The 27,854-nt window shown below is 54.9% G+C and overlaps 1 protein-coding gene across 4 annotated transcripts; it reads left to right on the forward strand.

The window, feature by feature from the left end:
- The first annotated feature begins 2,813 nt into the window (after positions 1 to 2,813).
- Rarg (retinoic acid receptor gamma) lies at positions 2,814 to 27,200 on the forward strand. Of its 4 annotated transcripts, XM_048363735.1 has the most exons (10): positions 2,814 to 3,055; positions 3,901 to 3,969; positions 8,092 to 8,417; positions 19,581 to 19,729; positions 19,948 to 20,089; positions 20,704 to 20,864; positions 21,041 to 21,217; positions 21,868 to 22,072; positions 22,531 to 22,689; positions 25,937 to 27,200. In XM_048363735.1, exons 3-10 carry the CDS (start codon positions 8,234 to 8,236, stop codon positions 26,134 to 26,136), a joined length of 1,377 nt encoding a protein of 458 aa, XP_048219692.1. In that variant the 5' UTR covers positions 2,814 to 3,055; positions 3,901 to 3,969; positions 8,092 to 8,233; the 3' UTR covers positions 26,137 to 27,200. The 4 variants fall into 4 exon arrangements, with proteins under 4 accessions (XP_048219692.1, XP_048219703.1, XP_048219699.1 ...); XM_048363746.1 differs by lacking the exon at positions 3,901 to 3,969; XM_048363742.1 differs by lacking the exon at positions 2,814 to 3,055 and having other exon boundaries at positions 3,898 to 3,969.
- Positions 27,201 to 27,854: the final 654 nt, after the last annotated feature.

The raw sequence follows: 27,854 nt of genomic DNA on the forward strand, positions 1-27,854 counted from the left end.
ACAGGACCAGATTGGGCAAAATGACCTATTCAGTGTCCTGGTGATAGGGGACCAAAAACAAACCCTTTCCCCTCAAGAAGAAACAATCAAGGTGAAAATCCAGGACAAGGCAATGGCAGGTGGAACAGATGCCTGCGTCCTTTCTCATAATCTCTCCTTTTGCTCTTTGCTCTGTGATCAAGAAGCAAAGGAGGCATGGTTGTAGGATTCCCCCAAAAGATGTCATTTTTCCAAGTTGTCAGGGTGAGAGTGTGTAATAGCCACTAATAGCAAAGCCTGGAACTAGACATGGCCCCAGGGAAAGAGAAATGAGGGGAGGGGAGCAACCTCTACCAGTTTAGAGAGTGGGAACTTCTCTTCCCAAGCTTCCTTCTAGAATCCCTGGACCTAAATCTAGATCTACTGCAAGATGAGGGTGGGGGAAGGGAGAACCTGAGCCCTTCTTCCCTGCCTCCCAGTTTGCTGTGGCTGTTTAGGGTGACTGCCAAACTGCTACAGTGCCTATAAATCTCAGTCTCTGGGTCCTGGGGAAGGCTGGCAGGGAGTGTGTGGCAGAGGTCATGGCTGGCACAGGGACAGATCTCAGATCTCGCTGGGCATCACCCCCTAGCTTTTGTCAATGGGCAGAGGAGGAGGAGGAGGCCGCCAGAAGGGAGGAGTTCTAGTTACCAGGAGGGATGGATGTACAGATGCCCAAGAGAGACAAAGATTGAGACAGACAGATGAACTAAAAGACAAAGCAAGAGGGCAGAGACAAATGGACTGACTCTCTCCTTGGAGGCGACCCCAACTATCTTGCCTCCCACTTTAGCTTTCCTGTCCCCATCTGCGACCTCAGCTGCATTCTCAAAGCTCTTGGCCTCTGCATTCAGTCCCTCAGCCCTTCTAAGCAAAGGGAAGAGCTGAGAGTTGATTCCCCAGTAGAGAAAGTGGCACAAGTGGCCAGACTAGGCCTGTGTCTGAATGCCCAGACTGCCAGGGAGGGAGGGAGTGGTGCCTGAGCCTGGTTCATGAGGACAGGAGACTCATTCACTGTAAACCAAGTACAGATGTGCTGAGAGGGGGAGGGAAGAAGAGGGCCACATTCCCAAACCGCAGCTGGGCCCGCCCTTCTTCCGCCTTGCCACCACCAGGGCAGGGGCAGGAGGGGTTAACTTTTGCAGTTTCTTGGCAGAATCCCTGCCACACAGGCGGCCAGCCATCCCACCCTAGCCTGAATGCCAGGGTCCCACTCCCTAACACCCGCCTCTCCCACACTGCTTAGAGCTGCTCCCAGGGTAACCAGCAAAGTCAACAGCAGCCAGGCCACCTGGGAACTGGGGACTAGGGGGGGTGGGGGTGGGACGGGGGACGACAGGGACCCTGGAGTACCTATTCCCAGCTCTTCTCAGTTCTGGAGCGAACAGGAGGGCTTGTCTGCACCCTTGATGACATCTCTGGTCTCAGGAGAGAGCCACCGCACGGGGCTTCTTTTCCTCTCTTTCACCTAACTCTGGCTACCAAAAGAGACCTTTCCTCAAAGGGCAGACACCGGCCCCCAGGGTGGTAGCGAGGCCAGAGCAGAGCGACTCCAGTATGGAAAATGTGATGTGACTCAGGAGCCCAGTTCCCAGGTGCCAGCAAGCCAGGGAGAGTTTCTCGGGAAGGGCTTTTGAGCTAGAGCTTAGCCCAACCCCGACAATGTTCCCTTTCTCCCCTTCCTCCCTGCTGACGCCCATCGCTGGTGGAGGGCTTCAGGTCTAGGGCACCGTAGGATTAGACCTTTCTCTTTGCCTTCACTAATTGCTCTGTGCCGAGCAGAACAGAGCGGAACTTCGGCGTTCCCATTCTAGGGTGGAGAGTCCGTGTGGGGTTAAGTCGAAGTATCCCAGACACTGCTTTGGGGGTGGGGGTTCCCCAGAAATCCAGCGTCAACAACATTCGTGGCGCATCCAGCAGGCAGCCAGGCAGGCCGCTGGCCCAGGCGGAGACACACACACCCTGGCCTGGGCTTTCTCCCTCACACCCAGCCCCGGGCTCCGCCCACTCCCAGCTCCAGCTCCTACAGCCCGCCCCCCCCCCCACACCGCCCTCTCCCCCTTCAAACCCCAGCCACAAGGTGGGGACCGTCCCGGCAGCCCCGCCGAGGCGCCCCGACCCGGGGAACTCACTGCGGGCAGGCGGGGAGGGCCAGGGGAAGGAAGGAGGAGATCTGGGGAGCCCGGCCCGCAGCACCCCCACAACTCCCACTAGTTAAACCAGTTTGAGGCCGAGGCCCCAGGACTGGGGGAGGCCAGGGGACGGGACAGGCGGAGTGGACCTGCAGGTGGAGGCGACCCGAGGGGGCAGGACGGCGGCTCGGGCGCGGGCACCCCACCCCTGGGGAGGACGTGGACACGGCTTCCCCCCCGGGGTGGGGAGAAGGGGAGGGAGGTCCCCGAGAATGGCTTGGCCGTCACCTCACCCGGGGACCGGCGATGGCCCGGGAGAAAGGGGTGGGCATCCCGGGGCCTGGGGACACCGGGCCGCCGCTGCCAGCCTCGCCCGGCCGTCCCGGGGTAGGGTGGGGGGAATGGAGCCACGGAAATGGGAGGGGCAGAGACCCAGGCGTCCCGGGCCGCCCCGCCCCGCCCCCCCATCCTCACCCATCCTCCCTCCCCCCCCCCCCCCCGCCTCCCCGCCCTCCAGCCCCGGGGCACCGAGGAGGGAGCCGGGCAGGGGCAGGCGGCAGGGGAGGGGGAGGAGCGAGGGCGGCAGGGGGAGGAGGGAGCCGGGCAGGGAGGGAGGGAGGAGGTGGGGGGGGTGGGTAAGGGAGGGAGAAAAAGAAAGAAAATATTTTCCGTGTCCCCGCCTGCAGAGTCAGTGTGCGGTTTGGGAGAAAATGTGTCGGATATTTTGGGGCGGTCACGTGGGCGGGCGGGCTCCGAGAGGCCCCGGGACGGTCCCAGCCTAGAGCCGAGCCCCCCATCCGCCGCCCCGGAGCCCCCCGCCGACCGCGGGTCCCCAACACCGACCGCGACGCTCCATCCCGGGGGCCGCGGGGCTGCCAGGCCTCCCTGCCCCCGCCCTCCTCCAGGTGAGTCCGGCGGGGAAGCCGGGCGAGCGGCGCTCGGACCGGCGGACCGGCGCCCCGGACCTCCCTTCCTCCTTCCCTCCCTCCGCGCGGCCAGGTGGGCGCCCACCCCTGCGCTCCCCTTCCCGGGACGGGGTGGTGGTGGTCAGGTTGTCCACTCGGCGGGCCAGCGGGGGGGGGCGGTGTCTTCCTGCTTGGAACTTGGGGTCAGCCCCTATGCGGGGAGGGAATGGGAAGAGTTTAGACCGGCGAGGGGATGGGCCGGGCTCTCGGCCCTTGATTTGGGGTAAGTAGTAGAGAAGAGCACTTGGGAAGGAGTCTTAAGGGTAGGGAGATCATTCTTTGGGGATGGGGGGCATCTACTGGTCTGGAGTGTGAGGGAAGACAGGGGTCCGTCCCCTCCTGTGGGAGAGACACCGGCTCTCTTGCCCCCCCCCCCCAAGCTCTGAAGGGTGGATCTGAGGGTCCAAGCTGGTCTATGCTTCTCTTTGGACGGTGGAATGGCCAAAGGCAAAGGCAAAGGCTATCAGAAGTGGGGAGGAATGGTGGCTAGGAGAGGGCTCTATGAAGTTAACCTTGAACTTCCAGTTCAGGATTCCCTCTGACAATGTCCCAAGGATGGCTGGGAATCTTGGCTCTCTTCAGCCACAAAGGGGTGTGTATGGTGTGTGTGTGTGTGTGTGTGTGTGTGTGTGTGTGTGTGTGTATGGGGGGGGGGTGCTCCTCTGGAATATTCTAGAGGGAATCCCCAAAGGAGCAAAGGAAGAGTATGAAGGCTGAGACAGGACTCCAGAGTCCTAGTCTGGCTATCCTACTAATAGTGCCTCTCTGTCTCCTGTCTCCGGCAGCTACATCCCAGTCCCCTCAGCCTGACTGGACCCAGTATGTAGGAGACAATCTCTGCAGGTGGCCAGAGGGTAAGACTCCTTGGTAGTGGTTATAGTCTAGGTGGGCAGGGAAGCCTTAGAGGGGGTGGAAAGAGCAGGATACCAAGATGACTGTAACCCATTTAGGTTCCTATCCTCAAATCTGGGCCTCTTAGTTCTTTTAGTCACTCCTCAAATGCTGAGTTGGGGTTAAGGACCACAGCCAGTGTCTCATATCCTTGAGGAAAGTAAAGACTGGGAGGGGTTGAGGGGAGTGCATGCAAGGTACCTGAAGGTTAGGCATCACACACACACACACACACACACACACACACACACACACACACGGTGGCTTAGAGCCTGGTAGGCAACACAGGGCACGCCCCCAGCCCTGGCACACCCCCACCCCTGGCTCAGAAAGCCACCTAACAGGCACCTCCAGTTCCCCCCTCTGCCCCACCCTGCTTATGCCCTCTGATGCCCACACACATTCCACTGGCATTGCCTGCCTGCCTCCTGGGCACTGCCCCTCCCTGGGGCCAGTGATGTGGAGGGAGGGCACCTGGGGATGCGAGGTGGAGACTCAAGGGTCTAGACTCCCCCAAGGGTGGCAGAGGGCCAGGGAAACCAGGCCTACTGTTGCCTCCTGGGGAGCAGGCTGGGGGCCCGGGCTTGAGCAGAGGATGCCTGGGTTCTCTGCCCAGGCTGGGGATGGGGTCATGGAAAAAGGTGGTCGTGTTTATACAGAAGGGAGGGGGGCAGCGGGTGGAGAACAGCCTACAAGAGCAGCTTTGTTTCAGGCTCTGGAGCGGGTAGGGCAGCAGGGAGACGCCCCCCTTCATCCGGTAGCCCCCTTCATCCATGCCCTCCCCTCTACTCCACCTCAGCTATAAGAGAAGCAGCTTTGTAAGAGCCCCTTTCCCCCCTCAGTCAGTTGCCCTGCTCCCTTGGACCTTACCGTCCAAGGTGGCATCTTGGGAGAAGAAACACGTTCTCTGCCTTTCACAGGTTCCCCAAAGAAGCAAGGCATCTGGGGCCTTCACTTAGGTTTGCCTTTTAGACGTCATTGTCTTCCATTCCTTGCTTTTTTCTACCCTGGATTTAAGACCTCCCCTGCTTTTCCTAGCCAAGGCAGAGAGACCATGACTCCAAAAGAAGAAGAATATCTATTCTTCTTCCACTAGACCTACAGGTCTTATCTCCGTCGCGTTATGGGCAGTATGGAAGGAAGGCCAAGATCAGCTTGTCCTTTGTTCACTTGTGGCCTCCTTCCTTGGTAAGGGTCAGGAGGCTGAGCATCCCTCTGGGACCCCTTGCTGAAGTCCTCCTGCCAGCCCTCCAGGTCTATTTCTCATCTGCAGTGAGGTAGATGCAAAGGAGGGCAAGCGCAGAGAGCCTTCCTAGTCTAATAAGCAGAGTCTGGAGAAAAATGGGGGGAGGGTGTCCTACTAGCTTCTCACCCTTGGCATTGGAGGGGTTAATCTACCTGGAATGTGGCCTAGCCTGTTGAGCTATGGCCCAGGGGCCTCAGGGGCCCCGGACTCCTGGCTCCACCTGGGTTTAACTTGGGATGAGGACCTCTTGGAGTAGGGAAAGGAAAAGGAGAGGGACCTGAGGGCTTGGAGCTCAGACTTGGGGACCTGAGGAGACACTGGGGGTAAAGACTTGGAAGGTCATGGGGGTATGGGAGTAACTGGTGATGGGACAAAGACTGCTTCATGCATTGGAGTAAAGGGTAGTAGTGTTGAGATCTGAACTCCTGTAATCTCTTTATGACAATGTCAATGTACTCTCAGGGACTTGAGGGTCTAGGTAGATGAGAGAAAGACAGAGAGAGAGAGAGAGAGAGAGAGAGAGAGAGAGAGAGAGAGAGAGAGAGAGAGAGTAGAAGAAGGAGGGGGGGGAAGGATTGAAAAGCTATTGGTCCTAGGAGCAGAACTGTCCACTGCCAGGACCTACCCATCCTATGATCTTCTCTCCTGGTCTTTTTCTGCCCTTCATATTAGTTTGTTATAGGTCTGACTCACAGAGGTACTGGGCTAGTCTTCTCTCTAGCCTGTAGTCTCTAAGAGGTAGGTAGTTCTGGGGCTCCTAGGACAGTCACAACATTAGAAGAGCATTCACTTGCAAGCCCCAGGATTCCCATTTCTTCTGTCTTCTTGCTTTTTTCCCCATCCCTGCATTCAGGTGAAAAATTCCCAGGGGAGCCTGATGCTAGTGGCTCATGCCTGTAATCCTAGCTACCCAGGAGGCTGAGATCTAAGGATGACAGTTAGAAAGAAGCCAGACCAGTCAGGAACAGTCCATGAGACTCTTATCTCCAATTAACCACCAAAAGAGAAAAAAAACAACAAAAACCTGCAAGTAGAGCTGTGGCTTAAGTGGTAGAGTACCAGCATTGAGCAAAAAAAAGCTAAGGGATAGTGCCCAGGCCCTGAGTTCAAGCCCCAGTACTACCTCAGTACTAGTGTATGCACTTGCACGCATACCCACACACCCACACCCACACCCACATGTCTATATCAGGGGGAAAGTTACATTTGGAGAGGAGAGGATGGAGGGAGAATTTTCCAAAATCAGATAGAGCCCAGAGATAAGAAGGAAAAGGAGACAGTGAAGCGAAAAGGACAAGAAGACAAGAAGTGTTTGCTGGCGTAATAGTTGTCATATTGTGTGTGTGTGTGTGTGTGTGTGTGTGTGTGTGTGTGTGTAAACAGCGTCCCTAGTTTGAAGAAAAGGGTGTCCAAGAAGTTAGGCAGTGAGAGATAGTGGGAGGCACAATTAGGAGAGGAAATGAAGAGAAAGTATTTGAGGAAGAAACAGGGAAGAAATGTAATGAAAAGAGAAATATGAAGTAAGATAACAGAAAGAGAAATAAAACAAAACACTTGCCTGGTATTTAACATGTGTCCTACTTTATCCTAATCATTCTATACCTGTTAAGTAAGAGAATCCTCACAACAGCCTTTTGAAGTGGATCCTATTCTTTTCAGGTGGTAGATGAGGAAATGGAGGTACAGAGAGATGAAGTAATTCCCCCAAAGGCCCATGGCTAGGAAGTGGTAGGAATGTCAATTCAGGCAATCCACTTCCAGGATGTTCCAGTGTAGCATATTCCCCTCCAGAGAGATGTGGCCCCTCAAAGTTACAACACATACATTTGCTGTCTCCAAAGTAGTGGAGAGTTTTATTTTATTTTAATCTGGTGCTGGGATTGAACCCAGGGCCTTGCACATGCTAGACAAGGGCTCTATCTCCCATGTGAGAACGTGAAACTTGGCTCAACCACTTAATTACCTTGTGACCTAAAGCTAGTCACTAAATTTGTTTCCTCATTGGCAGAGTGGGAATCATAATGCCTATACATCACAGGACTGATGTGAGCATTAAATCTCTAGCTCAGTTGGGGCTGGAGTGTGTGGTTTAAATGGTAGTGTGCCTGTTTAGAAAGCCGAAAGCCCTCAGCTTACAAAAGAAAAAAAGCAAGCAAGCAAATGTCTAGGTCAGTTGGACACTTTACAAATTCTGGGACCCCTTCGGACCAGAAGCTCTCAGACCACCATTCAAGTGGAAACCTCAGTTTACTCTTTTCTGGAGTTAATCTGGAAACTTTTTTTTTTCCAGTCCTGGGGCTTGAACTCAGGGCTGAGCACTGTCCTGGCTTCTTTTTGCTCAAGGCTAGCCCTCTACCACTTGAGCCACACGCCACTTCTGGCTTTTTCTGTGTATGTGGTACTGAGGAATCGAACCCAGGGCTTCATGTATACAAGGCAAGCATTCTGCCACTAGGCCATATTCCCAGCCCTTAATCTGGAAACTTTTTCTCTTCCACATGGCAGAGCCCAGCATCAGGGTAGCATGGACTCATCTGAGGGAGGACTAGGGAGGGGGCTTAGGACTTTACTGTGATCGTTCCTTTTTATTTTTGTTCGTCATGGGCCTGGAACTCAGGGCCTTTCACTCAAGGCTGGCGCTCCACCACTTTGAGCCACAGGCTCTACTTCCTGTTTTCTGGTGGTTCCTTGGAGATAAGAGTCTCATACACTTTCCTGCCCTCACTGGCTTTGAACTGTGATTCTCTCCCGAGTACTAGGATTACAGGTGTGAGCCACCAGAGCCCAGCTTTCATGTGATCCTTCCTAAGTGTCTCTTTTTTCCTTTCTTTTACTCTAGGACCATCGGAGACCCAGTGGGCAGGCCAGGCAGGGTGGGCACGGAGCCTCCCAAGCCAGGGCAGTGGGCATGGGCGGGGGCTGTGGCTGAAGACCACCCTCGCCCACTGCAGACTCCAGGAGACTCCTACACCGCAGCCGCCATGGCCACCAATAAGGAGCGACTCTTTGCAGCTGGCGCCCTGGGCCCTGGATCTGGCTACCCAGGGGCAGGCTTCCCGTTTGCCTTCCCAGGAACACTCAGGGGGTCTCCGCCATTTGAGATGCTGAGCCCTAGCTTCCGGGGCCTGGGCCAGCCTGACCTCCCCAAGGAGATGGCCTCGCTGTGTGAGTCTCAGGGATGATTTGGGGGGATGAGGGCAAATGGAATTAGGAGAGTATTTGGAGGGTGAATAATATGGAAAATTGGTCCCCTAGATAACAAGATGAACAGGGGATGGGAGTTTGGTCTAAGGACACAGTGAAGGGTCATGGAGGGAGGAGGGGGGCTGAGTGTGGACCTGTTTCAGTAGGATGGGATAATAACAGTGTAAAGTTGGGAAATATAAAAATATCTCTGGGAGGCTGGGAGTGTGGCCTAGTAGTCGAGTGCTTGCCTACCACACATGAAGCCCTGGGACCAATTTCTTAGTACCATATACACAGAAAAAGCTGGAAATGGAGCTGTGGCTCAAGTGGTTGAGTGCCAGCCTGGAGCAAAAGAAGCTCAGGGATGGTGCCAAGGCCCTGGATTCAAGTCCCAGGACTGGCAAAAAAGAAAAACAAAAAACAACCCACCTCTGGAATCAGCCAACTGGTACCTTTGTGTGGGCAGCCAAAGGTGGGTCTGGTGCCATCCCAGGCTACTACCTACATGCAGCGGGGAGGTGGAGGGGACCAGACTAGGAAGGCGCTGAGTCTTAGAGGCCAGTCGTCTGGCTCTGTGAACTAGAGATGGTTGTAAGGCTGCAAAAAGGAAGGGAACCTAATGCTAAGTGCTCAGAGATGTGTGGGGTTAGGAGACTGCCTGTGTTTCTTGGTTGGGGTGGGGGAGGATGGGAATAGCTGCAAAGGTGACTCTTGTACCTAAAGTAGTCCTGAGAAGTGCAAATGTGTTCCATAAGCATCCTCACCTCTAGCCACATGCTCCTGGACTCCTCCCCTGCCTCCAGGTCTGGCATAGTGCCCACATGCTGTGCAGATCCCTACTTGTCTTCCAGGCTTGCCCTCTTTGGGTTAAGCTGTTGAGTGCTGACAGCAGCCAAGGCATGGGCCTCCCCTCTTCTGTGTGGGACCCTTTTCTACCCACCTGGTGGTTGTCTCTCTGGTCCTGGCCATAATCTGGAGGCTGGGGGGGGATGGGGGCATTAACATGTAAGCTATTGAAGAAATCTCAGCTAGAGAGAAGAGGCAGTAACTGGAGGGGAAAAGAAACAGAGACTCAGAGAAAAAGACAAAAAGATAAAAAACACATCCCTGATAACTCCATACAGACTCAGGGGCAAGGGTAGAAGAGAAGAGTGCCTGCCTTCAGGAGGAGCACTGAGAGGGGGTGTGTATGTATGTAAGGATGACTGAATTGGGCTGGCAACTCCACTGGAAACAGTGTGCTCATGTGGAAAAGGTATGTGTGAGTGTGCGTGTGTGTGTGTCCCATCTATATGTACTTATGTGTGCACAGCTTCTTCCTGAAAAATGCTTATATACAGAATCTTACTGTATGCAACAAAGAGTCAGTGTGAAGGGTGAGAAGGCATTTAATAGGCCTCTGATGGTGCGTCTGGTGTTTGGCAAGGCCCACCAATGGCATGTCTGAGGTTCAACAAGGGTTATTTAGTGGCATGCAGGTGAATGGGAGAGCACAAAGCCCCCTTTTTAGAAACCTAGAGCTGGGCTTCCCCCTACCTCATTTTCACCCCATGAATCTGTCCTGGGGGCCAGAGCAGTGGGAATAAGGTCCCTTGTTCCCATACTTCTTGCAGACAACCATACGACTTCACCTACTAAGTTCTGGGAGAAAAAGAGTGGTAGTGGAGTAAACGCTGGCTCTGGTGAAGTTCTCTTTGTGCCCTTGTGTCTCGGACATAAGGAGGAGATCAAGGTCAGGGTTCAAAGTGAGGTCAAGGTAGGGGAAGGCATCATGATGAGCTACATCCCCAAAGGCAGTCCTGAAGGCAGGGAGCTGAAAGGAGGAGTCCTAGGGAGGAGCCAGAACTAGGGCTGCTAGCAGGAGAGGGTGCGGCCAGCTTGGAGGGACAGGTCTGGGCAGGGAGATGGCAGGTGGGGTGGGGATTAGTGGAAGGAAGGCTTGGGTTCTGACAGCTTGCCTGGGGGTGGGGCATGCAGCACCTAGTGGTAGAGAAGAGGAAGGGGTCCTGGAGTCTGGAAAACCTGATGGGGAGAAGGGGAGACAGCCAGGGTGAGGGTGCCATCTCATCTCTGATTTGCTACCCCTTTTTGGCAGACACCATCTAATAGCAAGAGAGTAAAAGCCTAAACCTGAACGCATTGCCATTGCTTACCTTGAATTTGTGCCTCTCTCACCAGCCTCCCTCTTATTCTACAGATAGCACCGTCTTGTTAGGAGAAAATCCTAGGATAAGATCCTAGGATCTCTAGGACAAAAGAAGGTGGTCCAGGAAGGAGCCTAGAACTTGTCCCTGGGGCTTGCTCTTGTATTTTATTGAAGAGTCCCTGGCACCTTGGGGACATCCTTGTTGAGAAGAGAGGGGTTGCTCCACCTCTTAGGGCTCTCCAGGGCCACAGTTGGTGAGGCAGTCAGGAGGGGAGAGGCCAGGGGAGCAGGTACTGCTGAGCCAGGCAAGCACAGGCCTGTGTGCACAGAAAACAGAGGGGCGTGTGCACGCATGCTCACAGGCTTGAGCAGGTACGTGCATATGCACGAAAACCCTAGTGTTTCTGAGTATCTCTCTTTGTGAACATCGATGTACTGTATGTTTGGTTTTTTTTTCAAGACTATACAGGGAATAAAGGGTGCTGGGAGGGGCAGCAAACCGTTCTCTCTTGAGAAGATAAGCTGTAGTGCTGAAACCTGGCTCCATTTGTCCTTCAAATCTGGTGACAGCTGTCTTGGTCTTAGAGCCAGTGTCCTTGGGATAAGGCCAGGCTTGGCTGGGAATGTGGTTTAGTGGTAGAGTGCTTGCCTACCATGCATGAAGCCCTGGGTTCAATTCCTCAGTACCACATAACCAGAAAAAAGCCGGGATTGGCGCTGTGGCTCAAGTGGTAGAGCGCTAGCCTTGAGCAAAAGAAGCTTAGGGACAGTGCCCAGGCCCTGAGTTCAGCCTCTAGGACTGGCCAAAAAAAAAAAAAAGGCTAGGCTTCACCACACCAAATCACCTGGGGAAACTGAGGACAGGCTGGCACAGGTAGAAAAGGAATCCTACTTAAAAGACACTGAAGAGACACCCCCCCCGCCCCCCAGATCTAAGTAAGTAGAGAAGCACCTCCACAGTGGGAAAGGTGCAGGCACTGGGCTCTGAGCAGGCGGCAGTGAGGCCTCCACTAGGAAAAATCCCCAGTAACTGCCTCCTTCCCCTCCCCTCCTGGTCTTTCCTCGGGCTCCGGCTCCAGCTCCAACTCCAGGCCGACACAAACGGGGCTTTGATTGCAACAGGAAACCTCTCTGGCGGGGGGAGCTGGGCAAGCCGCCGCCGCTGGGGCCCAGGCTGTACCCCCCCTTGGCCCCCTACCGGGTCCCAGCCCCCATCCTGCCCAAAGCTCTTTACATCCTAGCTTTGGGCCTGGTCCCTTATTCACACCTCCCTAGCCCCCCCCCCCCCCCGCCCCCCACTTTGCTGTTGCCCCTTCCTTCTCCCCAAACTCCTCCCATTGCCCTTCAGGTAGGATGCCTCAGTTACTTACCCTCCTGGGCGGGACCTGCTCCACTTTGAAATGCCCATTCTTCAGTTTTTTGAGGGAGGTTTTGGAAGAAAAGGGAGAATTTAGCATGAGGAATTCAGAGCTAGTTATCCTGGAGCCTCGACCAGAAGGTGGCAGGAGTAGCGGGGATGGAGGAAGAAGTGATATATAAGCAGTTAGCTATGCACCCCCCTCGCTCCATCCTAGCCAAACTCATCTTTGCCAGGGTGGTAAGGCTCTAAGGGGTGACCTCCTAGCGCCTGAGTACTGATGGCCTCAGAAGTGGGGGAAGGGTAAAATCCTCTTTGCTTCTAGGCCATGCTTTGTGGGGCTCTAGCTGGGAAGGGGTGTATGTACCCTGGTGGTGGGGATCACAAGGAAGGGGGTGAGTCAGGCAGCACCCCCCCCCATACTCCCACCAGGCTGGCGGGGAACATCTGGTTCCCATGAAATGCTAGAAGGCTAATGGGTCTAATTGCTGCAATAAGGGCTGGGGGGACTTTGGGGGAAAAGAGGGGGCACTAGATTACCCCATCTTAACTTCTACCCAAGTCTACACTAAGTCTGTGCAGAATAGGGAACTGGAGTTGATTGTAAAGTTGGGCCTGATACCCTAATGCCTGGTCCTAAGGCCCCCTTCTCCCTGAAAGCCTGGGAAGCACATACAGATGGGTGATGAGTGGGGTGCATCTGGGGAAGAGAAAGGGGGGCTATTGAGGACTCATGGCTTCCTGGAGCCCTCCCCCTACTTCTCCTGTGCCCTCCTCCCAACCCCCTCCCTGTGGCCTGGCCACTTCTGGTTCTAATTACCAACCAGGCAGGCCTGGCTTAATTGGGACCTTTCAGATTTCAGAGGGGGAGGGGGGGGCACTGTCAGTTTGAGGTTGACTAATCAGTGGTACTTTCCCCCCTTGTTTTGGGGGTTCTTCCCATTTCGCACCTTTTTGCTCCTGGCCCTATTTCAATGAGAAATCTATCCCCCACCCCCTTCCTCCCTGTTTTTTAGGGACCTGGATCCAGAGATGGGGTATTTGGGGCTGAAGCCTGAAGCAGAAGCTTGTACTGGGTCGGGAAAATCGTGCCTTCTCCAGCTCTGCTTCGAGCCTCCCCACTCCCCAGTTGGCTTGGCCCCCCTAGCCCCCCCCCATCTGCAATTCGGGTCTTCCTTCCCGGGCTGGAGCCCCCCCTCCAGCCCTGGCAGCTACCCGGGCCCCTCCCCCGTCTTCCCTGCCTACTTTGGCACCCCTTCCTGTTCTTTCTTCTTCCAGCAGGCACCCCACTCCTGCAGCACCCCAGTGCGCCCCCACCCCCACCCCGCACAACAGATTCTTAGAAACGCGTGCCCCACCCTGGCCCGGCCGCAGCCGCCCGACGGGGGAAGGGGTCGGGCCGGGCGCCGCTCCCGCTCCCGGGCGCTGCCCGTGTGAGCGGCGCTGACAGAGCCGGCTGGGCCGGCCCGCCGGGCGGCTGGCGGGCGGGGCGCGGGGGAGGGGGCGGTTTCCGGGAGTCGCCGCCGCCGGTGCTGTCCCGGGGCCAGGGTCCCCGACGCAGCTCAGCCCGGCGAGGGCAGACTTCCGACGTGGCCAGTCCCCGCCCCGGCGCCCCCTCCTCAGCCGGGCCAGGGCGCCCAGTGCCGGAAGGGGCAACCCCAGGGAGCAGCCTGGCGGGCCGAGGAGCGCGGGAGGGCATTTTGTGTGGCACTGGAAGGGAGGGGGACAGTTGTTTCCCGTGGTGTGCGGATGGTCACCCGCACAGATGCTGCCCGCGGGGTGGGGAGCACTGGCATGGGAGCACTTGGCGGGAGGACCCGGCATTCCCGCGAGGTGGGGGGAGAAGTTTTGTCTGCGGCCGTACTTGGCAGAACAGTTTGGGGGTCGCTTTGTGCCGTCGGGGCGAAGCTGGGTGTGAGGAGAGGGTAGAGTGAGAGGGGCCTGTGGAGGCGCGCAGGGAGCGTCAGGCGCGCGATGGCTCTTCAGGGGCCTGGGGAGCGGCGGCCCGGGACACCGGGGAGGAAGGACAGGCCGGGCGAGGAGGGGCCGAGACTCCGCAGCGCTGGAGAGGGCGGCCGGGGGGGGGGGGGGGGAGACTCCGCTGCAGCGCTGGCGACGGCCTGGGCGGGGCGGGGCGGGGCCGGGTCAGGAGGAGGTGAGCGCGCCCGGCCACCCGCCCCGAGGGGGGTTCCCGGAGAGTTCACGGCGGGAGCGCGCTCCGGCCCTTGGACCGGGGGTGGGGAGAACGGGAAGGAAGGAGGCGGCCGCGCGCGCGCCGAGCCGCAGGAATGTTTAGCCCAGCGCGGCAGCGCGCGCGCGTGTGCGCGCGGAGGGAGGAGCCACCGCCTGGGAATGAGGTGGAGGGGGAGTGGGTGGGAGGGCGCGCAGGTCCTTCGCCTCTATTAGAACTGCTGCTGCGCACGGGAGACCTCCACGTTCCCCTCTCCGTAGGCATCCCTAACACTTAGGACCTGTATTGACTTGTATGAGAAAGAAAGAGAGGAGGGGAGAGGGGGGGAACTATGAAAGGAAATGCGTGTGCTTTGGTTCCTGCACACTTCCCCCCCCCACACTCAGACTTGGGCACGCGCCGAAGTGCGAATGGCGTGCAAAAGCTTCCCGGGGCTGTGGGGAAGATAATGCTTGCAAGCATTTCCCCCGAGCCAGGTGTGTATTATTTGCACAAACTTGTGCACCTACGAGCTTATGTGCGTGCAGAGGTTCGTGTGCACCAATGCATATTTTCAGATGTCTAGTGCGTGCCAAGATAAAGGCATGCACGGCTGTGTGTGTAAGCAGGCGCGCGTTCCGCACGCAGCGGGTGAACGTCTGTGTATGTGTGTGCGTTCCACTCCCAGCTCGGCTCCTCTTGGTGCCCGGCCCCCTTCGCTCTTGAAGCCCCACCCCCACCCCTCCAGGCTTTGCTTTTACAAAGGTCTCCCCAGTGCTAGCTGCCCGGGCGCCCCAGAGTGAGCCGGACGGAGGGAGAAGCAGCAGCCTGGGCTTCGCGCCCCGCCCAGTTCTTTTCCCTTGCTGGGGATCCCCCTCTTCCCCGCCCACCCCTTACCCCCCATGCAGCTCAGCGCCCTATGCTAGCCCTCCCCCTCCCCCCTCCAGGAGCGGGGCGCCGCGGGGGGAGGAGGGGGAATGGGCTGCGGGTCCTTGGTGTTCTAGCACCCAGCTTTCCTCCAAGCCGGGTCGCGATGTACGACTGCATGGAATCGTTTGCCCCGGGTCCGCGACGGCTGTATGGGGCCGCCGGGCCCGGGGCCGGCTTGCTGCGCAGAGCCACTGGCAGCTCCTGTTTCGCCGGACTTGAGACTTTTGCCTGGCCACAACCCGCCAGTCTGCAATGTAGGTAATTCGTTCCCAGGTGTGGGGGTGTCGGGTGCAGGAAACGCTGGAGGTTCACTCTTTCTCCTGTGTAAAGGCTGGGACTGGGGTTGCAAGTGGGGATTCTGGGTCCGTTTCTGTGTGAGGCACTGGCCCTTTAAACGTGGGGGCCTCGGCGTCCCCTTTGCGTGTGTGCAGTGGTGTTTGGAGTGTGTGTGGTTTTTCTGGTGGGCGTTTGAGCTGGGGACTGGGGAGAGCCTGAGTTGTGTGTTCATAGTTTGTGCCCCCAGATTCCAGGCCCCGGGAGAGATCGGGCAGCCAGGACCGTGGGTGGCGTTTGTAAAGCCCATGTGGGGAGTTGGGAGCGTGTGAACCCCGGCGTGTGCAGCGCCGTGCTAGGCGTGTGGGTGCGGGGTGGAGGGTCTCCGTGCGCGCTCGCCCTGACCTGCGTGGGCAGGTCCTCGTGGCTGGGCACGGGGGTGTGTGGGGCGCCGAGGGCGTGCGCCCCTGCGTGGCCGCGGGGGCGGCATTGGAAAGCGCAGCGTTCGCGGGCGCATCCTGTGTGCTCAGAACCGGGCGGGGGGGGGGGTCTTCCCCACACCGAAGAGGAAGGACACGGGGCCCTGCGTTCACCCCGGTGCATAAAAGCTGTGTTTGGAAACACATATTCGGTTGTATTGAGTGATGACTTTCAATGGCTCCAACTTTAGCAGGAAGCGAAAAGTTTAAAGCAAAACCTGTGGTGGTGGTGGTGGTGGTGGTGGTGGTGGTGGCGGCGGTGGTGGGGTGGCCTCAAAGTGACAGCGGCTCCGTGCAGACGACTATGGGGTCCCCAAATAGACATCTCCCTTCTACCCCCACCCCTCCCTCTGTGAAATGGGAGATGCCAGGCCTGGGGCCCTGGAACCCCTTTCCAAAGCGGTAATAAAAAAGCTGGGGACTGAGAGCAGTAAAAATGAAGTCCAGATGAGAGGCAGCTTTGAAGCCTGGGCCGCAGTGGCTGGCGGGGGTAGGGCGTGGGGAGGGGCCGGGAGAGGAGCCTGGAACACCACCCCCCCCCCTTTCCAAATTTACTCCGGGCCGGGGCTGCGCTCGCAGCCCGGGTGCGGACGGCGCGGGTGGGGGGGAGTGGGCTGGGGGCGCGCTGGGAAGGGGCGGGCGGCGGGCGGGGCGGCGGGCGCTGGGGGAGTGCGCACGCCGGGTCACCCAGCCCCCGCCAACGCGCCTCTCGCCTTGGCACTCCACGGCGCTGTTTACAAGTTCGGATTTTTTTTTTTTTAAAGTCTTTTGGTTCCAGGGCAGAGCCGCTCAGATTTAACAACTGGGAGACTGGAAGAGGGAGGTGGCAAACAGGAGATCAACTTTTGGTGTCGGGTGGGGCCAGAACTAAAGTGTGCCATCTCAAGGGTGGAGAAAACATGGAACTTTGCTTAGCACCAGATTCTTGTGAATTCTCCCTTCTGGTCGCCCAGTACAACAGAGAGTTGGCATATGGGGGAGGGTGTTGTGAGGTGGAAAGAATCTTTTGAGACGGTTTTTGTTTTTTTCTAAGTTTGGGCAGGGACCCTGTCCTTATCAGGTCGGTGGCAGCTCCTAGGACTTGACTGGCAGGATGTTTTTGCATTTCAATTTGCAAAACTGAATGATAATCTTGACCTCTAGGTCCCCGCAAGCACACAAAGTCAGCTTCAGGCCTGCCTTCTTGTCCACCCCATCTTTTAGAGAGAGGGTTTAGAAAGTGGTTTAGAAACCAGGCACATGTGGCTTAAGCCTATGATCCTAGCTGCTCAGGAAGCTGAGACCTGAGGATCGCCATTCAAAGCCAGCCTGGGCAGAACAGTTCCTGTGAGACTCTTATCTCCAAGAAACTACTCAAAAAAGCTGGAAGTGGCTCTGTGGCCTTGAGCACAAAGGGGCTCAGGGACAGCACCCAGGCCCCGAGTTCAAGCCCCAGGACTGGGGGGAGAAAGTGGTTTAGAGGAGAGGGCAGGATGGCATGTTTGGGCACAGTTGAGAGCTCTGGTGTCATGGTGCTGCCCTGGTAGGCTGAGGTGTTTGGTGGCAGAGCTGTTGGCTTGTAAAGGTGTAACCCAGTGGTGGGTGTTCTGTCAGCTTTGTGACCTGTCATCCACCTCTGCGATGTCCGTGCCTTTGTGCCTCTGGGTGAGTTTCTCCATACCAGGATCCTGCTGTGGTTAGAGGAACCCACTGTTCAGAAGCCTGCCTGCTTTTGTGTACATGTGTTTTTGGCCTGTGAGCCTGTGTATCTTCGAGGAGGTGTGTGCTGGGTTGTGAGTCCAGGCGGCTCAGCTCTGGGCCTCGCAGCTGGGAGCGTTTACAGCCGGTTATAAAGAGTTTGTTTGAAGCTCCGCTCAGCCTGGCCAGGAATTTCCTCAATTTCAGCAATTTGGGCTTTAAAAGGAGAGAAACCCAGAGCCCTCTCCCCCTCCTCAAGAGGGGCCCCTGCCTAGCCCCAGGAGCAGCATCCCCCACGGGGAGGTCTCAGCTGAAGGGGGGGGGGTCCCTCCTTCAGGGCAGACCCTGCTAGCTTTCCAGCTCCCTCCACTTGCAAAGTGACCTCTGAGCCACCAGACTGAGTTTTAGGGTTCAGGGCCTGGGAGGTGGGTATGTCATAGGGACGTTGAGAATGGGTGACAGTGCCACTTAGATGAGAAAAGCTGCCCCCAGGCCTGCCTGTCTGAGGGCCCCCAATCTTATAATTGGCTGGCGCTGCCCCATGCCAGTCTGACCGCACCCAAGCTCTTGCGTAAGAGAGGAAATGAGGCAGTGCTCTGTGGGCAGGGAGGGCGTCAGCACCAGCGAGAGCACCACCCCACGTGTAAGCCTGTGGGCAGGACCCCAGGACAGGCCTGGGGAGTGAGGAGAGGGCCTGAAAGGAATTCCAGCCCTTCTCACATTCTCAGCACCAGTCCTCCCGGGGTGCCTCCCCCCTCCCCTCCTTTCTTTGGGAAATCTCACTCCGCTAGGATTCTTATGCTAATTGCCCGTGAGTGTTGGGGATTGGGAGGGCTTCCCTCTGGCGTGCTGTGAAGAGCTGGCTTGGAACCCCTGCCTGTGCGGTATTCTAATGTCCTCTGGCCACGTTAGGGCAGACTTGTGACCAGGTGGGCTGCCAGGATAGGAGGAAGAAGGCGTTTGTGAGGGCTTGTGCAACAGTCTCCCAGGAATAACTTGGACCCTCCAGATCGAGGCAATGAGTCCTACGGATTGAAATGTTCACAGCTGCTTCTGAAGATCAGCCACACACTCACACAGGATTTACTCCAACCCCCCCCCCCAGCAGAGCGCGGCCTGCCCTACTCTGAGCCTAGGTTAGGACCCTTTGTGAGCTGTGATTGCGTATTTCCAGAGGCAGTTCAGAGGGAACACAGGCTTGGAGAGAGTCCAGGGTAGGTCCTCCACCAGTTCTATTGACCCACTGTCACCTGACTCTTAACTTGGCTATACTCTCAGTAGACCTGGGAATCTGAGTAAATACCTGTCTCCTCTTCTCAGCTCCTCTCCTTCCTAGACACTTTGGTCCCACTATCAGCCGGGAGTGTGCCACTGAACCTAGAATGTTTCCCCTCGGCCTTTTCAGGTGTGCAATAAGGCTGTTGCTTACAGTGAGATAGTATATACTCTACCACCTGCCTTAGCGGTCCAGTGATGTCTGGAGCAAAAGGACTTTGGTGGTTGGTTGTGAGGTGGTTTAAAAAGGAAAAGATGGAGGACTATCTGAGATTATATTACTTGAGAGAAATACTCTTTTGCTACTGAATCTCTCAGGTCACTCAGCTAGGTAGGTGCCACCTGCAGGTGTCCTGTCATGGTCCCTCCCCCGAGGCTGAGGGGGGCAGGAGGCTGGAGATGTGGGGGGAGAGGACAAAGATGGTAAGAGGCCAGCTCCCCGACAAGGTCTGTCTACCAGAGTGACAAGTAGTAAGGAGAACACAGAGATGTAGGGACTTGACTCCTTCACTTATGTACTTTACAGTATGGGAAACTGAGGCTCAATGAAGTTAACTTCCAGGATGGCCTTGGTTTGGAATTTAGAGAATTGCATCATGTCAGCTGGGAGGACAGGGGCTGGCATTAATGTAGAAGAGCTGGCCTGACTGTGGGAAGGACTAAGAACCTACTAGTTGGTCTGCAGCTGCCGATGGCTTTTTCTTGGAGGCTGTGGCCTGTGGTGGGAATGGCTACCACTTGCAGGCCAGAAAGAAGTGGATGTATGGGCATGTGATGTAGAGACTTGGCATCTCCCCACCCTCATAGAGCTGTTTCTTCTCCCTCCCCCTTCCAGCGGTGGAGACACAAAGCACTAGCTCAGAGGAAATGGTGCCCAGCTCGCCCTCACCCCCACCACCTCCTCGGGTCTACAAGCCGTGCTTCGTGTGTAACGACAAGTCCTCTGGCTACCACTATGGGGTCAGCTCGTGTGAAGGCTGCAAGGTGTGTACATATGGGATAGGTGGATTGGGGACCCACAGTTATCTGGATGAGATAAACAACCAGGGGCACAGGTGCTCTGTTTAAATGAGGCAAGTGAAATGAGGGGCTGCTTCTGCACATAGATGGTTAATAGATTAGGTCAGGCTTGGGAACACTTGCATGGCCTATGAGGTGCTGATATTCTTAGCATCCCGTTTTAAAGACACCTCTCATTCCAGGGCTTCTTCCGACGAAGCATCCAGAAGAACATGGTATACACATGTCACCGTGACAAAAACTGCATCATCAACAAGGTCACCAGGAATCGCTGTCAATACTGCCGGCTGCAAAAGTGCTTTGAAGTAGGCATGTCCAAGGAAGGTAGGCTTCTGTCCCTGGCCTGGCAGGCACACTACTGTCCTAACCCGTGGTTGCCTCTCTTCCCTTCAGCTAAATCCACTTCCCAGACCCCTGTCCTCCTTTCACACTAGTCCTATTTGATGATCCTTTCTTCCTCTCCTCTCTTCTTAACTCTCCTTCTGAATGGGTGCATGGTGATTTTAGGGTTTTCCGATCCCCCTGTTTAGTGGAGCAGAGGGTTGAGCATGCCCGTTCCTCCTTCTCCCGGTTCCCAAGAGGAGCCTGAGATGGCTCTGGGGTGGCTCCTCCTTTCCACACCCCCCCCCCCATTGTGCTGCCAAGGCTATAAGTGGATATCCTGCCTGCATATCCTGCTCCCCCCCTCCCCAGCTCCTGCAGGGTGACCGGAAGGGCAGAATGGAGCCGAATGGCCTGAGGAGGGAGCTTGATCCTGCAGGCTCTGGGTGGGGCCAGGGAAAGCCAGCCTGGGGATAGGAGCTAATGTAGAAGGTAGGGAAACCGAGGCACTAATAAAGGAATAGATATTCATGATAAGGACTAAGCAGATGAGCTAGAAAGCACATCCCAAGGGAGGCTGTGAAGATACTAGCTCTCTCCTTGTGCTTCCATTCTAGCTGTGCGGAATGACCGGAACAAGAAGAAGAAAGAGGTGAAGGAAGAAGGGTCACCCGACAGCTATGAGCTGAGCCCCCAGTTAGAAGAGCTCATCACCAAGGTCAGCAAGGCCCATCAGGAGACATTCCCCTCGCTCTGCCAGCTGGGCAAGTACACCACGGTGAGAAGTGGGCAGTGGGCAGAGCTGTGGGCCCCCCCTCCCCCAAGTGAGGGCTACTTCAGAAAAATGGGTACTGAGGACAAGGAGCATAGCAACCTTCAGTGGGGAGCTCTCTCTTCTCCCACTGGGTGCGGGGTGGCCTCTGCTCACATTCTAACCTCCCTCTACTGCTGCAGAACTCCAGTGCAGACCACCGAGTGCAGCTGGACCTGGGGCTGTGGGACAAGTTCAGTGAACTGGCCACCAAGTGCATCATCAAGATCGTGGAGTTCGCCAAGCGGTTACCTGGCTTCACAGGGCTCAGCATCGCTGATCAGATCACCCTGCTCAAGGCTGCCTGCCTGGACATCCTGGTAAGTTAGACCTGTGGGTCCTGCCCCAGCCTGACTTCCACAAGAAACTCCCAACATGCTGGGTGCTGGTGGCTTACACCTATAATCCTAGCTACTCAGGAAGCTGAGGTCTGAGAATTAATGTTCAAAACCAGCCCAAGCAGGAAAGTCTGTGAGACTCTTATCTCAATTAATCACCCAAAAGCCCAAAGTGACACTGTGGCTCAAGTGGTAGAACACTAGCTTTGAGCAAAAAAGCTAATGGACAGTGCCCAGGTCTTGAGTTCAAACCCAAGTACCAGCCTCCTTTCTTCTCCCCCCCCCCCCCCCCCCCGCCAAAAGAAACTCCCAATTGTTCCTTGATCCAGTAAAAGATTTCCTTATCTGCCATCTGGGACTCCCCAGATCTCCCCTAGGATTCCTTTATTTAAGTTACATTATTTTTTTCAAGTAGTTGTACAAAGGAGTTGCCATTTAATCCTCAAGGATTTCCAAGGATCTCCTTTCCCCAGGCCTCAGCTCCTCTGTCTCTCTGTCTTCCTCCCCATGCATGTTTCAGGTTGCACTTACGAGGGATCTAATCTCATTTCTATTCATTCCCTCTTTTCCCCTCTCCTTCAGAGTCCCCATCCCTAGAGACAGCACTAACCTCCTCCTACTCCAACTTCCAGATGCTTCGGATCTGCACAAGGTACACTCCAGAACAGGACACCATGACCTTCTCCGACGGGCTGACCCTGAACAGGACCCAGATGCACAATGCTGGCTTTGGGCCCCTCACAGATCTCGTCTTTGCTTTTGCGGGGCAGCTCCTGCCACTGGAGATGGATGACACCGAGACTGGGCTACTCAGTGCCATCTGCCTCATCTGTGGAGGTGCGGGGGCGCCCCCTGGCGCCTATATGGGTTCCTTTCCCTTGATTCCCCTCATCTCTTCTCTGCTGAGGTGGGGGACCTTGGTGGTGATCTCCTCCCTTAGGATTATTGCATCTGATCCCAGCTACAGACTGCTTAGATCCTCTCGTCTCCCAGAAAGACAAGAACATGGGACAAAAAAAGTGGGGAGCAGAGCTCGTGGCACCTGGGGATACCCTAGCAAGACACTAATTCTGATATGTTCCCGATATCAGGAGTGATTTACCAGAGAAAGCTCCCTGTGAAGTGAGAATGGTACATGGCTTTGAGCAAAGGAAATAACTTGGTAGAGTTCAAGGCCATAGGGAAGGAACTGGTGGGATAGATGGGGCCATACTGTAAGGGCTTGTTGGGGATCAGCCACGTGTTGTGTGTCCTGTCCTTTTCTTTCCTCCTCTCATTCAACTGTGTTTATGTAGACCGCATGGACCTGGAAGAACCTGAAAAAGTGGACAAGCTGCAGGAGCCACTGCTGGAAGCCCTGAGGCTATATGCCCGGCGCCGGCGGCCCAACCAACCCTACATGTTCCCAAGGATGCTTATGAAAATCACTGACCTTCGGGGCATCAGCACCAAGGGTTAGTCATCAATGAGCCTTCTCTCTGTGTCTTCCCAGAGCTACAGGTCACACACAGGTGGACAGGCAGAGACAAGAACTCAGTCATTGAGAACCAGGTGACCCACACAGAGTCCTAGCTTGACTGACAATTTTTCTGTGTGTGTGTGTGTGTGCATGTGTGCATGTGCACGCATGCATGCAGGTATGTGTGGTTAATTGGACATAAGAGTCTCACAGACTTTCCTACCTACACTGGCTTTGAACCATGATTGTCAGATCTCAGCCTCCTGAGTAGCTAGGATTATAGGCATGAGCCACTGGTGCCCAGCTTTCCCTTAGCTTTTGTTTGTTTTTGTTTTGCCAGTCCTGGGGCTTGAATTCAGGGCCTGAGCACTGTCCCTGGCTTCTTTTTGCTCAAGGCTAGCACTCTACCATTTGAATCATGTGCCACTTCTGGCTTTTTCTATATATATGGTGCTGAGGAATCAAACCCAGGGCTTCATGTATGCTGAGGCAAGCACTCTTCCACTAGGTCATACTCCCAGCCCCTTCCCCCTTCCCTTAGCTTTTTCATCCAAGGCTAGGGCTCTAGCCTTGGTTAGGGCTCTTAATCCTCAGATCTCAGCCTCCTGAGTAGCTAGGATTATAGGTGAGAGCCACTAGCACCTGGTACTTTTTTGATTTTTCAGTACTAGGGATGGAACCCAGGGCTCTATATATGCCAGACAAGTGTTGCACACTGAACTTTGTTTCATACTTATGTTTCATACTTCATTTTTCTATTTATACCCTGGGTTATAACTATACTTAATTTTTCTACAGAAGCTTTGTCTGTACTTAATCCTTCCACACAAGCTTGTTTTGAAGACCAAGGTTATATACAATATTATTAGAAATGTTAATTAAAAATTCAGTTCTTGGGCTGGGACCAGTGGCTTAGTGATAAAGTGCTTGCCTAGCATGCATGAAGCCCTGGGTTCGATTCCTCAGAACCACATAAATAGAAAAAGCCGGAAGTGTCGCTGTGGCTCAAGTAGTAGAGTGCTAGCCTTGAATAAGCACGCTAGAAGCTCTTAGAACTGGCAAAACAACAACAACCAAAAACAAAAAAATTCAGTTCTAGAGCTGGAGGCATATAACTCAAATTGTAGAGGAACAGCTTAGCAAGCAAATCAAGCAAGCCTGAGGATTTGAGTTCAAAGCCTGGAACCACCAATTTAAAAAATTGAGTCCTAGCCAAGTGCTAGTGGCTTACATCTGTAATCCTATGTACTCAGAAGGCTGAGATCTGAGAAACACAGTTCAAGTCCAACCCAGGTAGGAAAATCTGTGAGACTTATTTTCAAATAACCACAAAAATCCAGAAGTAGAGCTGTGGTAGAACACTAAACTTTGAGTGAAAAAGTTCAGAGATAGTGTTCAGGCCCAGAGTCAAGCTCCAGGACTGGCATCAAAACAACATTACCTGGGCTGGGAATATGGCCTAGTGGCAAGAGTGCTTGCCTCCTACACATGAAACTCTCCGTTCGATTCCCCAGCACCACATATATGGAAAATGGCCAGAAGGGGTGCTGTGGCTCAGGTGGCAGAGTGCTGGCCTTGAGCGGGAAGAAGCCAAGGACGTTGCTCAGGCCCTGAGTCCAAGGCCCAGGACTGGCCAAAAAAAAAAAAAACCAAAAAACACCACCACCTCAGGGATAGTACTGGGTTGAGTCTAAGCCCCAGGACACACACATACACACACTCAGTTCTAGGGACTAGGAATGTACCTTGTGGCAGGTAGTACAGGCAAGGATTTGATCTTTGGATTCACAAAGAAAGCAGTTCTATAGTTGCAGTTGTCACTAGGGAAGCTATGAGCTGGACAGGCACAGCCAGCCTGTGCTGGGCGCGCTCAGTAGCTGCATGTGGCTGCTGACTCCTAATGACTACTATATTGGATAAGGAGAATATTTCTGTTACCACAGAAAGTTCTGTTGGACAATGCTAGTTTAGAAGGATGCTTGGAACATAGTGTTTGGCAATTAGCTGCCATAAATGCTATGAAGAAAAGGCTGAGGAAGCTGGGTGCTGTTGAGTCACACCTGTAATCTTAGCTACTCAAGAGACTAAGATCTAAAGATTGTAGTTCAAAGCCAGTTTGGCAGGATAGTCCATGAAATATTATCTCCAATTAACCAGCAAAAAAGCTGGACCAAGCTAGGTGCTGGTGGCTGAAATCTATAATCCTCGTTACTCAGGAGGTTGCGGTTTGAGGATCACAGTTCAAAATTTGACTGAACAGGAAAGTGTGAGACTCTTATTTTCAATTAATCACTGGAAATTTAGAAGTGGAACTCTGGCTTAAGTGGTAGAATGCTAGCTTTGAGTGAAAAAGCTAAGGGACAGTGCCCAGGCCCCAAATCCAAGCTCTGCTACTGCCACCAAAAAAAAGAAAGAAAAAGCTGGACTAAGCCTGGTGCTGGTGCTAAAATCCTAGTTATACAGGAGGCTGAGATCTAAGAATTGAGGTTTGGAGCCAGCCCAGGCAAACAAATCTGCTAGACTCTTGTCTTCAGTTAAGCAGCAGAAAGGTGGAAGTGGTGTGGCTCAGGTGGTAGGGGGAAAAGCCAAGCGAAGGGCCTTGAATTCGAGTCCCAGTACTGGCATAAACAACAACACAGGTGTAGGAACAGCTGGCTAGCTCGGGGCCCTAGGGGTGGGGGTCTCTGGACAGTGGGGCTAGAAGTTGGGTGTAGTGTGAAATTATGGAGTGTGTGTGTGTGTGTGTGTGTGTGTGTGCGCGCGCATGTGCGTGCCCGTGCTGGCCAAGGGGGCCAGCCTGAGCACTGTCCCTGAGCCTTTTGTCTCAAGGCTAGTTCTCTGTCACTTGTGCCACAGTTCTACTTTTCATTTTTGGTAGTTAATTGGAGGTAAAAAAAAAAAATCTCAGTGGTTTTCCTGCCCAGGCTGGCTTTGAACTGTGATCCTCAGATCTCAGCCTTCTGGGTAGCAAGGATTACAGACATGAGCCACCGAAGTGTGGTTCTTGAGAAAGAGTGGTATGAATATGAGTGGGTGAAATGGCAGCAAGCTTGGTGGAGAAGACCAGGTAGAGGTCCCAGCAAGGAGAGTGGGACCTGGGAACATTTATGTAGGAAGAGGATAAGCTGGGGAGAGAGGGACAGCAGATCTGTGCAGGAGGCCCCCGTGAAGAGCAGTTAGGAAGGTGGCTGTAGGGGTCATATGCCTCCGCCCTCCTAAGCTTTGTTGCCTTTCTGTTGTAGGAGCAGAAAGGGCCATTACCCTGAAGATGGAGATTCCAGGCCCCATGCCCCCCCTGATCCGAGAGATGCTGGAGAATCCTGAAATGTTTGAGGACGACTCCTCGCAGCCTGGTTCCAATCCCAAGGCCTCCAGCGAGGATGAAGCTCCTGGAAACCAGGGCAAAGGGGACCAAAGTCCCCAGCCTGACCAGGGCCCCTGACCTCCCCTTTCTGTGGGGTTGGGCTCCAGGCAGCAGACTGACCATCTCTCAGACACTGCCAGTGACTGGGAGAGGACCTGCTCTGCCCTCTCCCCACCTTTCAGTGAGCTCCTTGTTTTTTGCCAAAGTTTCCAGGGGTGCCTTTGTGTTCATCCCTGCCCCGTTCTAGTTGGCTCCCTCTCTAGGCCTGGGAGCTTGTCCAGGAGAGAGGGCGGAAGGGTGAGCCCGGGTCTGGACTCTAATCTCAGCACTGCCCCCATCAGATACCGCGTCCTAGGCTCCCCAGGGCAGTTGGAAGACCCTGCCATCCCACAGCCCCTCCCTCTGCCAGGTGCTTGGGCCACTGAGAGCCAACAGGAACACTAGAGACCAAAAGGGCGGGCCTTGGAGAAGGTGGAGCCCACCCTCTTGCCTTGGTGCCTGATGTTGTGCAATGCACCCGTGCACACTGCCCTCTGTGCCTTGCCTATGTGCCAGGTGGGGGTGGCGGGCAGGCTGGGACTTGCATTTCTGGGGTGGGGCCTGAGGGTGAAATGACAGATATAAGTTCATTCTTCACCCCTGTGCCCTCTGTCACAAGCCCCTCCCTCAGCCCTATCTCGTGCCTTGGGGTCATCTTGCCCCCCCATCTCAGCCATTGGGCAGGGACCCTCCTACACTACAGAGGGGCAGGGATCCCATCCTCCTAGTGCCTTCTACCCTTGACCCCCCCCCCCCCCAAGAGCAGCTTGGCCCAGGGAGGGGAGATGCTGCTTAGCTGATCCCGCCCTGACCCAGAGGAAGCCTCTATTTATTTATTAGCTTTTGTTTACACCCTGGAATGACCCCTTCGGCCAGGGGTCTTGGGAGGGGGAGCCCAGGGCCTCTGTGATCCCTCCCTTCTTCCTCCAATCCCCAGTTTGTATTTAGCTGCCAAATAAGATTCCCGCTGGCTCCCCCTTTTCTCTGGGGGGTCAGGGTGCTGTCCCTGCCCCTCTGTTTACATCTCCCCTCTACCCCGCTGTATCGCTGTATCGCATATTGCTGAGTTTTCTATTTTTGCAAAATAAAGAGATGGAAACTCATAGATCTGGCTCTAGGCGGAGTAGGGGAAGTGACCAGCTGACCTGGAGAGGCAGCTGGGAAGGGCGAGGGAGGGAGGGAGAGTTTCTAAATCTGATGGACTTGGCAATTTTCTTAGATGAGCAAAGAAAATAGGATGAAGCTGGGGAACTGGAGGCTCATGCCTATATTTTTAGTTACTCAGGAGGCTGAGATCTGAAGGATTGCAGTTCAAAGCCAGCCTGGGGGGGGGGGGAAATCTGTGAGACTCTTTTATCACCAATTAACACCAAAAAAAGGAGCCAGAAGTGGAGTGTGGCTCAAGTGGTAGAAGGTTAACCTTGAGCAAAAAAAGCTAAGGGACTGCACCCTGGACCCTGAGTTCAAGCCCCAGTACTAGCACCAAAAAAAAGAAAAAGGATGGGGGTTGGGAGAGAAGGGTGCCTAGTCACAGTCACCAGATATGTCCCTACAGGAAGTTAGGAAGAAGAGGTACACTGAAGTTTCCTTTTTGGGGAGCGGAGAGTGGGGTTTGAATCCAGGACCTCACGTTTGCTAGGCAGCCACTCTACCACTTGAACCATGCTTATAGACCTGAAGTTTCATTTGTTATTTACAATTGTCCCAAGCTCCCAAAAGGTACCCTGGCCCACATCTAAGCCATCATCTTTCTCAAG

This window comes from Perognathus longimembris, chromosome 1, assembly GCF_023159225.1.
Source record: "Perognathus longimembris pacificus isolate PPM17 chromosome 1, ASM2315922v1, whole genome shotgun sequence".
NCBI lineage: Eukaryota > Metazoa > Chordata > Mammalia > Rodentia > Heteromyidae > Perognathus > Perognathus longimembris.